This window comes from Mytilus edulis, chromosome 8 (genome assembly GCF_963676685.1).
Source record: "Mytilus edulis chromosome 8, xbMytEdul2.2, whole genome shotgun sequence".
Taxonomy (NCBI): Eukaryota; Metazoa; Mollusca; class Bivalvia; order Mytilida; family Mytilidae; genus Mytilus; species Mytilus edulis.
In genome coordinates, this window is record NC_092351.1 from 3,361,140 (window position 1) to 3,379,885 (window position 18,746).

At 32.6% G+C, this 18,746-nt stretch overlaps 2 protein-coding genes across 3 annotated transcripts in view; both read left to right on the forward strand.

The window, feature by feature from the left end:
* LOC139484634 (uncharacterized) overlaps nucleotides 1-13,280 on the forward strand; it is a 47,036-nt gene extending 33,756 nt beyond the window's left edge. The window contains exons 1-3 of one of the 2 annotated variants that reach the window (XM_071268462.1): nucleotides 4,803-5,094; nucleotides 10,030-10,225; nucleotides 12,923-13,280. In XM_071268462.1, the coding sequence (XP_071124563.1) occupies nucleotides 4,818-5,094; nucleotides 10,030-10,225; nucleotides 12,923-13,103 (654 nt within the window). In that variant the 5' untranslated portion in view covers nucleotides 4,803-4,817 and the 3' untranslated portion in view covers nucleotides 13,104-13,280. Of the gene's footprint in view, nucleotides 1-4,802; nucleotides 5,095-10,029; nucleotides 10,226-12,922 lie in introns of those variants that run through there. The other variant, XM_071268464.1, reaches the window with a different exon arrangement.
* LOC139484632 (galactose-3-O-sulfotransferase 2-like) overlaps nucleotides 1-18,746 on the forward strand; it is a 66,663-nt gene that overhangs the window by 33,717 nt on the left and 14,200 nt on the right. The gene's annotated exons all lie outside the window — the stretch shown is intronic.

Genomic DNA, 18,746 nt, shown 5'->3' on the forward strand with positions numbered 1-18,746 from the left:
ATTATTAACGGGAAGCTCAAGACCGAAATTTATGATAAAAGGGATGATTTTGCATTTCCTATCGTTAATTATCCATTTTTAGGTGGTGACGTTCCCTTTTCACCATCTTATGGTGTTTATATAACTCAACTTCTAAGATTCGCTCGTGTATGTAATAACATATCTGGTTTTAGCGAGAGAAATTTGAATTTTACTTAAAAATATTGTAAATTAAATTTTCCCAGATAATATTATATTACGCTACAAGTCATTTAATGCTAATTTCGCGGCGATTTAATTTCGCGATTTTCTCGTTTACTTGTAGTTCAATAAGGAAAGATTCAAGTTTTACAAGTTCGCGACGATTTATATTCGGGTTATTTTTCTACTTGCAAATGTTGCGAAAATAAATCGCTCGCGATAATTAATTGGTTTACAGTAATTACTACAGGGTTTTCGATATTGCAAACTAGACTAAACATTTACTAAATTTATCATCGGTACAAGGAAATTATTCATAAATATAATTCAAAATGCAGACATCTAACACGTTCAAGTATTTCACATCAAATTTTTAATGGTAATATTTTTTACACAGCACAAAAATATTGACATTCACCACAAGATTAACAAAACATTTAAACAGACTGATTAAGAAAAAATATAGTTACGATACTGTTGTCAGGTCATTAAAGATTGCATGTTATGGATTTAATATTGATTCACTTATAGGGTCTTTGCATCGTTGCACATTTATTCTTAAACCATTTGTTGGCATTATACGGGCTATGGTCTTCTCATATATTTTATGGTGGTATTATACTAAACCCCTAACGGGATGGATTGTACTTAACATTCATGGGATGAAGACATAATCTTTCAATTAGTTTAAGTAAAACAACTACAAAATTGATGAGCATTCCCATTCAAATATCCTATACCCGTTGCATGATGTTCGATCAAAAGCGTTCAGGACGTCCTATAGAAGTAAAAGAAAATCACCACCACTTCAATTACTTGACCATTTTAGTGATACAAAAGTTAACATATAAACTATGATCATAACGCGATTGTTTTGAAAATTTATCTGAATCAACAATATGTGATTTAAATCATTTGCTCTTGATCGGTCGACGCTTGACTAAAACGATTTAAAACCACCTTTATACCTGACTGCTTATTGATTGTATACAAATCATCTCCCTTTGTTTGATATTCTTAACAAAAACAAACGACTGTCTGATTTATATATCTACTCTACTGACAATGTGTTAAAGAAGTAACCGAAAGACATGAAAGACATGAGCTACGTTTTACTATTCATCAATGCTATTGTTGTAGTACTTATGGCAATGTACGTTTACGAGAATGAAAGAAGAATCACTGGGGTAAAGCTGATGACCGTAACTGCATTCACGGTCATCCCAAGATGTCGGATGAAAAATTAGGTCAGTTTCTGTATTGTCTGTTAAAGTGTTTCTATATCATTTTCTTTACAAATCATACATTGAAACGATGTAAATTTATAAAAGAATCACTCGGAAATCACTAATTACTTCTGAGAAATGTGCATGAAACGGGAAATTCGATTTGAAAAAATCGCCAAGATGACCGTAAATCACAATCGAGATGACCGTAACAGAATCAGCGATTCATAACAAGGCTGACCGTAACTGCTTTTAAGATGACCGTAATTTGTAAATGATGACCGTAACTTTTAAAGGATGACCCTCAATTCTAAGAAATATCCGTATTTATATACTAGTACATTGTAACTATCTTTTTGTATCAAATGATTAATCGTGTTGGTATACACATATTAATATGAAAGTTTTATCCTATAGGTAGAAGAAAATAAGACGTGCTTCAAATGCGAAGATTACCATATGTATCTTTTTTTACAGTAGAGGGTTCAATTTTTAAAATGAATTTGCCAAAATACATGCAAATGAACAGGAAGGGAAAACATGCTACAAAAGCGCGATAAAATGACACCTTACAAGCATAATGAAAAAAATGCGGTGCACAGCCTTCAACTGCTCGACAAAAGATTTTTTTTTGTTTCTGGGATTCCTTTTAATGACATATAATAAATACACATTTTTAAAAATGCCAAAAAATTGCATGTACACCCATTGATATTATATCGTCTTTCATTTTGTCGTGGAAATAAAATAACAGAAATATTTTGAAAATATCATTCGAATAAACTAGTGAAGGTGAGCTCCAGCAAAGTAGATCCTTAAAATAGTATTGTTCGAAAAGCGTATCACAAGGCGGAACGTTGTCAATTTGTATATATACAGAAATGATCAGAAATGTTATTCATACAGTCAGGATTCTACTTCTTCAAAATTATCTCCCCATTACGCCAGTTCATGCTCACAATCGTAGAAATGGAAGCCATTGTAGGGATGACGCTCTGCCAATTTTGCTCTTGAAAACTGATAAATTTATCCACATAGCACCATTACGATCGATCGTTATATGTCAGTTATATTTTAAAAGACAAATGTATCTTCTAGCTAATGAGCATTAGTTAATGATCTTGTCTGCATTGATTCAGCTTAAAAATATTGTCTGTTTGGATGTCAGATGGAATTTTTGAAAATTCTTAAGCATTTAAAAAAAATCGAATTAAATATTTCGTGGAAGGGCAGACTAAACATTTTCAGTGGTTGAAGATTATAAACCCTAGTTATCACACACACATTTTCATCATCCAAATTAAAAGACTGTCGTCAAGTACTTTTAGAAAAAATAGCTATTCGAACACACCTACTCTGTTTTTGTGATTCATTAGATAGGTATCTCAATTGACCCATACATTTCATCTTTTCGTACTGTCATTTTTTTACGTTATAAAGTCAACCTGTAGCTTTGATATATAATAATGATAGAATCTGAAGCGAGATGCTATATAAAATGCTCTTGCTTTGTACGTTTTAAAGGCAAAATATACACCCCAAACATGCCCTAACATAAAAAGGTGCACTCGATTTTTCTCTTTTCGATACAATCGTTACCTGTTTTGGGGAATTTTTCTTGATTCACATTATTGAAGGGCAGACACGAAAATTTCTGAACTAAAAGATTGATATGTTCTCCGTCCGTGATTAAAAAAAATCGGAGGTTATGCATTTTCTACATCCAACTTATAGATACTATATATAAAAAAGAAGATGTGGTATTATTGCCAATGAGACAGCTATCCAGAAAAGACCAAAATGACACAAACATTAACAACTATAGGTAACCGTAAGGCCTTCAACAATGAGCAAAACCCATACCGCATAGTCAGCTATAAAAGGCCCCGATAAGAACCATGTCGTCGACTTGATATCTTATTGTTTTGCATTACTATGTACATGTAATAGATACATTGAAAACTTATGCAAATGATGTTTTTAAAATAAGAAAATTGTCGTTTTATTTGTTTCTATTAACTTTTTAAAATTTTGTTACTATATCAAACATTACAGTTAACTTTTATCGCTTTCTCGATAAACACAGAGCTTCGATTCTTTTGTTCTATTTCAAAAGTGTTTCCGCCTGCATATATCAAGACAAATTAAGATTTTAATCTGCTTCCTCTGGACCCATACACATGGGCTCGATTACCAAATATTTGTATGTATTATTAATGTTTTTAATGCTCCATTTATTGGCATTATGTTTTTCTGGTCTGTGCGTACGTTCGTCCGTTCGTCTGTTTGTTTGTCCGTTTGTCCAGCTTCAAGTTAAATAAAATTGAAACTTAGTACACATTTTCCCTATGGTATGATCTTTTTAATTCTAATGCCAAATTACAGTTTTATCCCATTTTCATAGTCCACTAAACATAGAAAATGATAGTGTAGATGAGGCATCCGTGTACTAGGGACACATTCATGTTTCTTCAAATTTTCGTCGTTTCGCTGTAAATTTGTGTTAAAATTTTAACGTCGATATCAATAAATATTTCATTGTTTACGAGAAATATGCAATTTACTATCATTGTTATAAATCCTAAATATGGCCAATTATATTATAGTTTAAAAAAAGAAATTTATGAAACATATTTATATCCGCTAACCGAGCCCCTATTGAGATCGACAAACTCAACAAAAAAGCTTTGAATACAATACAGATATTTCTTAGAATTGATGGTCATCCTATAAAAGTTACGGTCGTCCTATATAAATTATAGTCAGTCTTTACAAATTACGGTCATCCTTTACAAGTTACGGTCATCTTTTTACCAATCACGGTCATCCTTGTTTTATGTTACGGTCATCTTGAAAATATTTTGATTATGATTTACGGTCATCTTAACGATTTTTTCAAATCGAATTTCCCGTTTCATGCACATTTCTCGGAAGTAATTAGTGATTTCCGAGTGATTCTTTTATAAATTTACATCGTTTCAATGTATGATTTGTAAAGAAAATGATATAGAAACACTTTAACAGACAATACAGAAACTGACCTAATTTTTCATCCGACATCTTGGGATGACCGTGAATGCAGTTACGGTCATCAGCTTTACCCCAGTGAAGAATGAAGGAACTTTCCACAGGTAATCGGACGGAAAACTATTAAAGGAGAAACAATAATTTGAACCTGTATTTAACTAATCATTAAAGCTTCCTTGTTTAATAAGTCAACATACACAAGAAAATCGTAGAGCATCTTTGTAAAAGTTATAATACAAGTATGTCAAAATCGCTAATGATTAAATAAACAAATATGTTTGTCTAAATAGCGTTTCGTAAACATCGTTTTAAATTTGACTCATATAATACGTCGTCAAATTATTTTTTGCGTTAGATGCAAATATTGTGCTTAAGCAACCATGTATGTATTGGTGGACACACACACTTTTTAAATATTCCACCAATGATTTTGCTGTTTGTTTAGTTAAGTGTTTTTTCTTTATTTTACAAGACCGGGAACTGTCAATTTTAGAAAAAGAACTCATACAAGACCGGGAACTGTCAACTTTAGAAAAAGAAGTCAATGTGTTAAAACTAGAAAAGAAGAAAATTGAAATTCGCAAGGCCATTCAAGAAGAAAAAGATTATATAAGTAAATTACAAGTCAGTGAACAAGCAGCAGACAAAACTCCTCTGAAAGGTGAGTTTAATGGTATTATATACTTCCGTTCTGAAAAAATCACTTCCGGTACAATTTGATAACGTATTTGACCCTGCTTTCAAAGATTTATTTTTCTATAAGCTTTCATCTGAAATAAGTACAGAAAAGTCACTTCGGGTTTGCACAAGGTCACTTCCGGTTAGCTTTTCAAAGGCATATGGCTTGATACCTAATGCTACAGTCCTATGGCTTTATGATGTATCAGTATGAATTTAAAGTAATAGGCAAAATAAAGAACATCAAATTAACCTTTCACCTTGAACTCAATGTCAAGGTTATATACCAAAGACTTCAAACCAAAAGACCTAAATTGTAAAGTTAATTAGTTATATCACTGTATGCATAATTCTAAATATGAGAGGGGAAAAAACTTCCATTATTTGTCAAAGTAGATATAGGAAGATGTGGCGTGAGTGCCAATGAGACAACTCCCCATCCAAATAACAATTTATAAAAGTAAACCATTATAGGTCAATGTACGGCCACCAACACGGAGCCTTGGCTCACACCGAACAACAAGCTATAAAGGGCCTCAAAATAACTAGTGTCAAACCATCCAAACAGGAAAATCAACGATCTAATCTATATAAAAACGAGAAACAAGTAACACGTATAAATAACAAACAAACGACAGCTACTGTCCATCAGATTCCTGACTTAGGACAGGTGCAGACAATTTGAAGCGGGATTAAACGTTTTAACGGTACCAAACCTTCTCCCTTTTTCTAAAACAATAGCATAACATCACAACATAGAAAAACACCCGAACGCTGCGATGAAAACCAAACTCAACATCCTTTAGATATAGCGAACAATTTGGTAAAATAAAGAATGAAAATAACTAAAAATTTCTTCAAATAGTAAATTTTATATAACCAGAACCCACTACTCGGTTTTAGTCTTTCACATTGGTAGGCGTTGTGTAATTTCGAGTTTGAAAAGGAAGACAAAGTATCCATCTAGAAATACGGGTTACGCAAATATGCATATCTTACAAATGTAATGAAGCAGAAACGTGTTATAACTTTAAATGTCTTGGATGGAGAGTTGTCTCATTGACACTTCTACCACATCTTCCTATATCTACAACTGTAAATGCCTTAATCAACTACCCCACAGACATCAAAATATAAAGTAGAATAATAAAATTCGTCCTCCGAATCACATGACAGACTCATTTCGTATATTGTCTTTTGGAGCCACTGCTTTTGGATTTTCAAAGATTTGTTTAAGCTTCCCGCCTTGACATGTCCCGTTATGCCGTTCATTTGTAGCTAGTGCTCAAACAAATTGATACGTACAGTCCTTCAGCCAAAACATGACACTCTGTCATGATATGAATAAGCCTGGGTTAGTATTATGGGAAGGCGGAGCTAAGAACAAGTGTAGTTGTGAAAAGATTAGAGACTAAGATACATGTATACCAAAATGACATTGTATTTTATAAGTTTAAATACACTGACAACACCATGACACAATACAGAAAAGACCAAAAGACAAACAACATTATACAATACAAAACATTGAAAACTAAAGAATGAGCAACATGAACCCCGCTAGATCTCAGGTGTTTCAGAGAGGATGCTGCTAAACATGTGGCAACCGTCGTGTTGCTTATGCAACTACACAAGCGGTAACGAGCCGGAGTAGTTGTAGCAAATAATACGTGTGTAAATTGAAAAAGTTAATGATGCAATAACCTATTCAAATGAATTAACTACAATTAATCATAAATAGACCTTTCTATGACAGCAGTAGAGGGTCTTCTGTTTCATTTACAATTTTACCGTACTCAAATTGTCAATTCGAATGATATACATGTATGATAAAGCCGTAAAACACAAGGTCATACCGTTTTTACACATATTTAAACTAAATCCGTTGGATGTGTACTGATTGAAAGTCAGGGAAAACATGATTTATTTATGAGTTATAATTGGCATTTAACGAATGTAAACTTCGAGTACTCTTATTTTGATGCCTTGTGTCTAGTATCTTTATGTTAGTTGTTGTTGTACCTCGTACATATCGTATGAGTTTAGACAGTTGCAACTGATTTTAACAGTTTGTTCGTATGCTGTGCTGTAACACAACTGTTCCAGGTTAGTGTGAAGATTAATCTGTCACAAACATGATCAACCCCGCCACAATTTTTTATTTGCATGTCCCAAATCAGAGCCTGTAGTACAGTATAGTAGACGTTTGTTCAAGTCTGCACAAAAGGACACCCCAGTTCAAACACGTCATGAAATACACAATACCCTTAGTCAGTATTGATTGTTACTACCTTAGCAACAAATTAGTTGACTTATGGCAGGAATCAGAAGACGTTAAGATGCGGTTATCCGTTTGAATGGAGGCTGCGCACAAAGTACTAATTCTTTGGCGTATAACGATCAACCATGATGTGAACAATCATCTAAAGAATAATTTAGAAATGTCTGACATTGTTAATTTCGACTACAGTAAAAGTTATAAAATGCATTTTTTGGTACAATAAAACACTTTATTTTGTTATAAAAATTTTGGTTAGATAAAACATTTTTTTTCAATATTTTTTTGTTCTTTTTAAAGCAAATACTATCATTAACTACGTTCAATATTATTTTACAAATATTTTATCCAATTCCATCCAAAATAAGAGGCTGATTTTAAAAAATCAAGGTGTTGCAATACTTTTTTCCATGTGTATATGTTTAAATCTCGAAAGTCGATTAGGAGGCAAATCAAGTCAACAGGCAATCACTCTGGGAGGTAAGGAATGAATAAAGGAACTTCAGTAAGAAAGTGAATTGGCGTTCGCACGCTTTCATCCCCCATCACGAGAACTTGTACTGTTTCAAATCTTTTCAATTGGGAATAGTCCACAAAACAACAAATAAGACTAAATACTGGTAAAAAGCAGTATTTTGTAGAAGAAACGCGTATCTGGTGCACTCATAATTTAATCCTGGTAGGTATCATGAGTTTACCGACAGATTCAAAATGTACGCAAAATATGAAAATAAAAATTGAAAAAATTCTTTCATAATTATTACAATAATAAGTCTTACCTCTTTTCTGTGGGTAGACCTTTAGATTTTGTTTTCATTATTAGGTCTTTCCACCTTTCCATTGGAAGACCTATTGACTTTGTTCTGATTACATGTATTAGATTCTTCCACCTTTCCATTGGAAGACCTGTTGATTTTGTTCTGATTATTAGGTCTTTCCACTTTTCCATTAAAAAATCTTTAGATTTTGTTCTAATTATCAGGTCTTTCCACTTTACCTTTAGAATTTGTTTTGACTATTATCTTGTTTCTTTCGCAGTCTTGTTATTGTACAAGACGTCGCTTTGGTGTTTGGTATATGATATCGAACAGTTTGTGCGCTTTTGAAACTGATCCTATTTAACAGAACACTTTTTCATGTAACAGTTATCTCCCAAACACTGTATTTCTTGTGTCGACTACTCCTTCGCAACAGTAAAAGATTACGACAAGTTTTTTACCTAACTGATCGCTATGTCTTAAGAATGTTGAGCTTGGTTTTCACAGCAGAGTTCCGCCACTCCATATGGGATTTATTTCCCCTCATGCGTTTGATATAAGTGATATGCATTACTAACTGTTAAGCAATAAGTGATAAAGACATAGGGCCTTTTTATTTGAGGTTCTTGGTAAAAAAAAATAATTAGATCAAGGTTAACGTCTACATTTTGCTCATTTTCACTTCTTTTCGTAAACCGTACAATATATTGACAACATATGTATACTAAACTGTAATTTGCAATATGTCGTAACTCCTATATTTTGGTTGAAAGGGTGCTAAGACAAAAAATGGGAGTTTTTCTTATATTAAGTATTATGCTTACAGTGAAATAAATTATCAACAATTAAAGGTTAGATTTTTGTAAATATTGACAATGCAATTTCCCATAGGAACTCCTTTTACGGCTTAAACTGTACCACTTTTACTATGAAGTTTTGAAAAAATCTTATCCTTGAATAGAAAGTTCATATGCACTACAATTTTTTTCAAAGGTCATAAAATAGGGCTGTGCGGCATATTTCAACGTTTATATACCCTGAACTTTTCATAGTTTAAACTTACACTAATTTTCTTAACTACCCCTACCTTGAATGAAAGGGTACCACAGATTTCAATGTAAACAATATGCAAATGTATATTTACTGGTAACATTCCAAAGTTATTTCTCTATGATATGGAAGACAGAGAGCATAACTAGGAACCAGTATGTAAACAAAATAAATTTTCTTTGAATATTCTAAATCTCCCCAAAAAAGGGTGTGGTTTGAGAAACAGCTGTATTTACAAAGTGCAACCTATAGACCCAGAACTCTTTTGATTTGAGGTTTTTGGTATTTGATTTTGATATTGAGCTCAAGGTCAAAGGTTAGTTTGACGTTCTTTATTCTGACTTTTGCTTTAAATTCATACTGATACATCATAAAGCCATATGACTGTAGCATTAGTATCAAGCCATGTGACTGAAAAAGCCAACCGGAAGTGACCTTGTACAAACCAAAAAATGTCAAATAAACTATCAAATAGTACCGGAAGTGACATTCTTCAGAACGGAACCTCTCTTATTTCAAACAGAATTGTAAAGAAACCATATACTTTTGGAATCAGCAAACAATGAGCTTTCATTAGACACTGGTAATGACATTGAAAACGGACTTTTAACATTGTCATATAAAAAATAATCCTTAGAAGTGGAAAGACCTTCAATCGTTCTCTGATCAATTGGTTTTTAATTATTATTGATATTATCAAAACAAAACTCGACATTTACACAAACACTGTACATTTTAAAAAGATTGCACATTTATGTCTTTTGGAAAATTAAAGGTCAAACCAATTGCAAATAACAATTGACTTACTATTACCTTGCTAACACAATTTCAGTGTTGTTACCAAAGGGTTATGATGGAACACTGACTTACAACTATGATGAGATGGCACAATCTTACTGTGCGTGTCTGTCATCAGTCTGGGTTTTTGCTCTTCGACGAGACTGTGCGAGGGGAGCGGATACTTGCAACAATATATGTGCTAGTGCAAAGAATGCAATACTGGCTTCAATTAGTAATCAGGGAACACGGTGAGTTTTAACTATTTAACTTTTTATGTGATTTTAAATATAATTATATATATCTCTATGTTTTATACTGCAACTAGATGTGTTTATTTCTTAAATATAGTAACACAGTTATATTTTGTGCAATGTCGATTTCATCATGGATCACTTTTTCCACAATCAGGGGTTCCTTAAAGGAAGAAAATAAGTTTGAAATTAATAATACAGTTTAAATAGTCAGCAATGTATTAATTCAAGTTGCAGTATGAAAACAATATAAGGTCAATTTCAGAAAACATATAAACTTTTTTGTATTCGGCGCAAAACTGTGGAAGACCTTGGCAAAACCTCGCCCTTTCCCAGTTTCTCAGCCTCCTACAAAAAAAAGTTATAATTTTTCTGACATTGACCTAATATTGTACATTAAGTTACGTTTGATTTTACAGACACTAAACTATGTTAAAATCATACCGGGATAATTCATACTTTTATTCTATTTCTTTGAATTTTGTTAATAGTATTCACTGGGATATTTTAGCGTCACTCTTTACTACAAAGCAACATAGGATACAAGTATGTGCTAAACACAATTTGATTTACTTCAGTAACTCTGATGAACTTATGTAGACCTAAATTAAAGGTCTTTTCGAATGATACTCTAATTTATGGTCATCTCAACTTAGTTGACTTGTAGTCAGATTCTGTCCGGATACTACATTCTTTTTATTGGCTATTGCAAACATGCATTGCATACTTAATTTACGCGAATACCAACGTACAAAGCGAAACGAAAACATTTGCAATGTGTGCTTTTCTTCAATATTCTATTTTTAAAATCAAACTAAATTTGCTGCCAAAGATATCAAACAATATAAGTCGGAACTAACTACTTATAAATATGTTAAAATGAAAACGATTTATCATCGCTTCAAAAAAGAACTTTAAGATCTAATTTCCTTTTTTAACTGTAAAAATTAAAAATAAACTTAAGATTTTTTTTTTTGTTTTAACCGTAAAAATGAAAGTAGCAGCAATATATGTTCATGTATGTTAATGACTCCTTCTATAGCAATGTTTATTACGAAATTTTTTAAGTGTAAATATATCAAAACAGCAAAGTAAATGAATTATAGAGATGTGCCATTGTGTACATATGCCAAAGGAAAGCTCCATTCTCTGCATTATTACTTATTGTTTTATTGCATTTAATAGAAAATGGGGATTTTTTGACAAATACAGACAACATTTTTGCAGAAAGTCCATAGACTTTAACGTGTAATAAATATCTGAATTTATAAACGTCATCATTGCTAACACGGCATGCAAAAATCCTCAACCTATCAAGCACACGGTTAACTAGTTTCTCAATTTAGATAAGTAACATGATATTCTAAAAAATGTTATAAATCAATTTGATAAAATTAATTTTTAAGCTGAGGATTAAAAAGTAAAATCACAAAAATACTGAACTCCGAGGAAAATTCAAAACGGAAAGGCCCTTATCAAATGGCAAAATCAAATGATAAAACAAATCAAACGAATGGACAACAATTGTAATATTTCTGAAAGTACTCTTGTTCTTTGCATTTTCTCAAACTGTCGGAATATTGAAAAAAAAAAAGCCGCTACCCAATCAAGCTGTCTTTCGTAGTGCGCCTCCGTCTGTTTTTTTTTTTGTTGGAATCATAAGAAGTTGTGAAGAGCCTGAACAGCGAGATCGTACAAGCACGTGCATGTTTACTTGTTCCTGTTTGTAAGCAAGGCCGATACCTTTCAAAGCACAGTATATAATAAAAAAAATTTATTTTGAATTGCAAGCTTTCTCGTCTTGGTGATAACACATGCTGCTGTATTTTGCATTTTTTGTATGTTTCTTAATGTCGTACAAGCGGCTGTTGTGATAAAAGGTAAAATCACAAAAATACTGAACTTAGAGGAAAATCAATTCGGAAAGTCCATAATCACATGGCAAAATCAAATAACAAAACGCATAAAAAACGAATGGATAAGAACTGTCATATTCCTGACATGGTACAGGCATTTTCAAATGTAGAACATGATGGATTAAACCTGGTTTTATACCGCTAACCCTCTAACTTTGATGACAGTCTCATCAAATTCCGTTATATTTACATTGATGCGTCTACTAAACACAATAAATAAAAAAGTCAAAATATGGGTACATCAGTCATCATCGTATAACAATTTAAAGGAACATAGACCAAGATTGAAAATAGTACAAAAGTTATATACAGAATTTATAAGAATCCACAAATAGTTAATTCCTCTACGCGATTGATGGATTTTGACGTTTATTGTTCAACGTATTTTGTAATTCATAATAGAAATATATCATAATGACATAAAATAGAACAATATCATACTGACGGGATCTTTTAAAGTACAGAGTCACGTTATAAGAACCAAAGAAATACAATAAGTCGCATATACAAAACACGCCACCAAAAAATGAAAGACAATACAAACACGAGACACATTGACGAGATGTATAAGTACCGAGCCACGTCAAACGGATATCACATAAAACCATTCAACAGTAAAAGTAATATTATTAATAGAGCAAAGACAAATGAAAGAACTATAAAACACGTTGTTAAGATGATAAACAACATCAGTACGCAGAAAGTAGCGAATTCAAAGCATCACATGTTACAGATATAACATGACAGAATACAACAATATGTTTCTTTGTACTTTTAGAGTCAGTTGCTTCGATGGATACAAGGTTAGTAAAAACCATAACAGACTCCGAGACAACCCATCGACTGCACAGCCTGATTCAAACACAGTTATCTTCAAGACCTACGGTTACGGTAGTGGTGGATGTACCTGGAAAGCTAACCATTGTGGTCCAAACTACTGCTGTTGCAAAGCCTTCTAAAAGGTCTGAGAAAATTCAATCTCGGTTACCGATGAATTTACCTATCCTATAATGTTGCCTTTTATATCAAATATAGCAAATGTCAAAGATATTCTCTTTCCTTGTTTTGAAACTTTGTCAGATAATCGGAATCCTTTGGTATTGTATGTTAAGTGTAAATAAAACTTTACCTGCTAACGTCTACTTCTATGTTCATGATTTTATCACATACAGTTAAAAATATTAAAAAGTAGATGTGGTATGATTGCCAATGAGTCAACTATCCACAAAAGACCAAAATGACACAGACATTAATAACTATAGGTCACCGTACGGCCTTCAAAAAGCCATTCTTAAAAAATTCATTTAATCCTTAATATTATTTCATAGTTTCTTTAAGACAAAAATGCCAAAGTTAAATGTCGGGAAAAACTAGAGACCCCTTTTCGCAAAGATATCACATCTTCATATATATGTAGGACTCTCGAGTGCGATGGGGACGGTAAGTACGATGGTCACGCTAAAGTACGATGGTATACGCTAAAGTGCGATCCCTCAAGACGCTAAAGTCCGATGGTCTGTGAAAGTATAGACGTTAGAAATATACAGACTAAAAATGAACACGCCGGAAGACAAATTTCAAATATTTGATTAAGAACTTTTCAACAAAATGTCAGTAACTTAATTAATTTTAATTTTAACAGAGCTTTGTTGGCTCAAGCAAATGTGTTTTATTGTGGAAGCTGGAAGAAGAACTTGTAACAGTATCCTTTAGTCGATCGTTTTACTATAGGCCTTATAGATACAAGTAGTTTTCGCATAGATATCCTGTATCCTGCTTTTATTGGAAGCGAACGGATACATTTGAATCGTTGTTTATGTTGCAGATTATTTGGCACTTAAACTTTTCATGCGTAAAATATAAATTGTCGTCTAGAATATGACTAGTAGTAAGTACATTGCAGGAAAATATAACATGAATGTGTAGTCGCTACAAAAAAAAGGAAAATTAAGGTCGGCGAACATCGCCTTTCTCTCTTCTTTAAATTAAATCGTAAACATTAAATGTTACTTTTTCCGATATTAAACGAATTTTGTATATGTAATTTACAAGGACGATTGTAAGGGGAGTTGTTACCATAAGTAATAGGCTACAATGTGTGAACGGCAAGGTTTACCAATTATCACAATACTTTATACGCTCGAATTGTTAAAAAATTCTTTACAAAAAACATAGTATGTTGTAAAACCTAAACTAACCTATTATAGCTGACTATGCGGTATGGGCTTTGCTCATTGTTGAAGGCCGTACGGTAACCTATAGTTGTTAATGTCTGTGTCATTTTGGTCTTTTGTGGATAGTTGTCTCATTGGCAATCATACAACATCTCGTTTTTATAACTTTTTATTTATTATTATTATGGTTGGTCTTTTGGAATCATACACTTTTTTTAAGACTACATTTAAATTAGAATGCCTATAACATATGATATATACCTTATAATAATAGATTCTGCACTATTTTACATTGAATGTTCTTAAAAGTTTTTAAAGCCCTCGAACCTTAACCTATTGGTACATCGTACTAAAGCAAACAAACGACCATCGCACTTTAGCGTGAGACACCATCGCACTTTAGCGAAGACCATCGCACTTTAGCGTGACCATCCACTTTCGAGTACCATTGTACTTTAGAGTCCTACATATCTATTCAAAATACCGTGCTATTATGAAACACAGGAGCGAACCTCATAAAAGCACAGAAAAACGGTGACGACTTCGATGGACATGATGGAACATCAAATCCACACAGTAAACTAAATTACACAGAGTAAATGACAACTTTAACTATAACAAAGTCTTTCAGCTGGAATGTTGGTAAATACTTTAAAAAAGATGAATGACACCAAATTTAAGACGAAAATAGCAAGAGGACATTCCAAACGGAAAGGTCCCCGTCACGAGAACTTATACTTGTTCAAATTGCATTCATATGTTGCTTTGTCGTTAATCAAAATGAGTTGATAACAATAACATGCCATTATGATCGATGTAAAGTTTTATATCATTTTTTACAGTCAATATGTTCCAAAAACAGCAGTTTGTTAACGTATACATATTTTAACTCATTGTTGGTATAAAGTTTTATGTAAGCAGCACACATTACTTTTTTTTACTTCGTTAAATAATTTTTTTCATACACTCGTTTGACTCAATTGCCAGATTAAGTCTTATGAAGTCGTAACGTGCGTCTGGTATTAACAATGAAATCCTTGTTTCTGTAATGAAGTGTTTCAACCACTGGGTTCATGTATCTAACAGGGGACGTTTTCAAACAGGGAGGCAGCGCTTATGTCCGGAAATTTCATTGATATTTTGCTTTGTCGTAAATTAACTGATAAAAAATGGTTAAAAGTTCAAAACAACATTGTTCTTACACCGTCCATCATTGGTGTATATGTTAGAAATTACTTGGTCATGGTTTATGAAGATTTAAAGCCCAAGACAGAATTCCATAACGGTAAACCAACCCGATGATGGCGTTTGTAAAATTTACGAAGGGATGGTTTCAACTTTACGACTTGTAAATCTTGGTTAAATAGCTCACCTGCATTGTGAGCAGCATCTCTCTATCAAGTAATTCATAATAGAAAATACAAATCCTGAAATATTGTATGAATGTGGAGATATTTACTCCGTATGCAGGTGCTACTGGAAAGTTGCCCTATGTTTAAACGAAACAACGAATTTTGGAAACTTAAACAAAAGATACAAAACTGTTACTTCGCCTAGTTAAAAAAACAATCAGCAGGAACTGACGTCACGCAGTTTTTGGGAAAATGTACCAGAAGGCTTTAAACAACACTTCACCAGTCTAGCATGTCCAGATCTAACTATGTTTGTAGAGAACTACCAACATCCCCTGAATTTATAATCAAATGAAAAATACCACCGGATACAATAGATACGGCTATCCAATTACTATGTAAAGGAAATTTCAGAACGGGAAAAGAATTAGATCATCACCCGTCAATTTTGGAATGCTAATCTCATACGACATATTCAAGAAACAGACGTCGATAAGAGACCATATTTACCAACGTTTCAGAGAACATTTGGCTTGACTATAAAGTGTTGATGTCTAATCAACTTCTTTCACTTTTTTCGTTCTTTTTTTTTATTTGTAGTAAACAAAATTAATCTATAAGAACGACAAGTTGATCAAGATGAATCGGAAAGACACGAATGGCCTCGTTCGTAAAAAAAAGCTTGGATTCATTTTTAGGAGTGAACATTTTAAAAATGAATATTTAAAGAAGATGTGGTATTATTGCCAAAGAGACAACACTCCACAAGAGACCACAAAAATGTCACAGAAATTAACAACTGTAGGTCATTGCACCGCATACTCAGCTAAGAAATGCATCAAAAGTGTAAAGCAATTATAACGATAAAATCATCGGCCTAATTAATGTACAAAACAATCAACCAAACCCAAATATGTTACACAGTAACAAACAGACAACACTGAATTAAGGCTGCCAACCTTTGACAGACACATGTATACTGTAGAAAACAATCAGTATAACTGCTATGTTTAAGAAGTTTCAAAGTCCACAAACATTTTTGCCTTTGTATTCTTAGGGTAATAGTGCAAAGAAGTAATCTTTTTATTTTTTTTTTATTTTTTTGTTTTTGGAGGAGGGCGCACAATATCATTATTCATTGATAAGCCAAAAAATGGCCCGTGATTAGCAAAGTTTGAGGTGAAATTTTAAAAGTCCAAAGCCCTTTACTTTGGCAAAATAAGCGGAGCGGAACAAAATGTTCATTCGATCTGTTACTCAACATAGTAGACTCACATACTTAAATTTTGGGCAATATGTGGAGGCATTTAAACAGAAAACGAAATGACGAAATGGCGGATGAGGGTTGCCCCGAAAATTTGGTTGCGGAGCCATTTGAATGATTTATTTCACTCTTGTATCTGTGTACTATAGAAATTTTACAATTATGTTCTATGTAGCAACATTCCAGCAGCGCCTACATACGTAGTGTATATGTAAAGCAAAATTATATCCGGGTGAAATTTGATCCGGAGGAAAAAATGTCACAGTACTTGTTGTTATTTTTTTATCCGGAGGAAAATATTTCCCGGGGATATTTTTTCCTTTGCCGTGAAATCCTATCTCGTTAGTTAACTTATTGAATAGTTATTAGAAAAAATTTATCCTTTAAAAATACTATGAAATAATAATAGTGTATTTGAAATAAAGCGAAATTGTTAAAAAAAAATGTATTATAAAGGCAACAGTAGTATACCGCTGTTCAAAACTCATAAATCCATGGACAAAAAACAAAATCGGGATAACAAACTAAAACCGAGGGAAACGCATTAAATATAAGAGGAGAACAACGACATAACACTAAAATGTAACACATATAGACAAAATCCCACGAGAAAAACAAATATAACATATATATATAACATCAAAACCAAATACATGAATTTGGGATAGACAAGTACCGTGACACGTCTTATCGCAATGTGAATTTACACTCAAAAATAAGAGAAAACAAACGACACAACGTTATAATGTAATACACACAGAAACGAACTATAATATAACAATGACCATATTCCTGACTTGGTACAGGGCATTTTTAAAGGAAAAAATGGTGGGTTGAACCTGGTTTTGTGGCATGCCAAACCTCGCACTTTTATGGCCATGTAAAATATAACATCAAAATGACAACACAGGACTACAATATAAATAAATTGGAGAACACAATAGACAAAGAATCACACGAACAACAGCCAACAAGTTCAAAATTTTAATACGCCAGAAGTGTATTTTGTCCACACAAGACCTATGTGTGACGCACAGATACAAAAGTTTGAAAGCCGAAACGAGTACAAAGTTGAACAGCATCGAGGACCAAAAGATCAAAAAGGTTGTGCCAAAAACGGCAAGGGTTTTCCGTTAAGTTACCAGAAAATCCCTATAATTTAGAGTAATTTATACTTTTGCAAACAGTAAATTTAATAAAATGAATATTCAAAAGATGTACATGATAAAGCTGAAGTGTTAACTAATTACAGGAAACAACTGAAATACATTTACATAACCAGACATTTGAAACACAAAAGTAGACACATCCGAATACGTATAAACCTCTACGCCAAGTGACGTCCTATTTGAAACTGAAAAATGACGAAAAAATGACGTCATTAGAATTAGTAAAACAGAGCATCAAAAAATGAAAAATGACGAAAAAATGACGTCATTAGAATTAGTAAAACAGAGCATCAAAAAATGAAAAATGACGAAAAAATGACGTCATTAGAATTAGGATTAATTTAAGATTATATATTTGAACTAAATACTGATATTGCATTTAATAACAAAGCACATTTTAATTCTTATTAATATAAAACTGAGGTAGCAATTAACTATATTATAAAACTATGTCAGGTTTGTTATGAATCTAACTTCAAACGTAAAATATCGTACTGATTACTTTGAACGAAATCAAATCTGATAAATGAAGGCGGTGATTAATTTTCTTTACCATAACACAGAAATATAATAGAAAAGACATTAACACATTTGACAAAATCCGATGAGAATTACAAATATAACATTAAACATTTAAACTAAA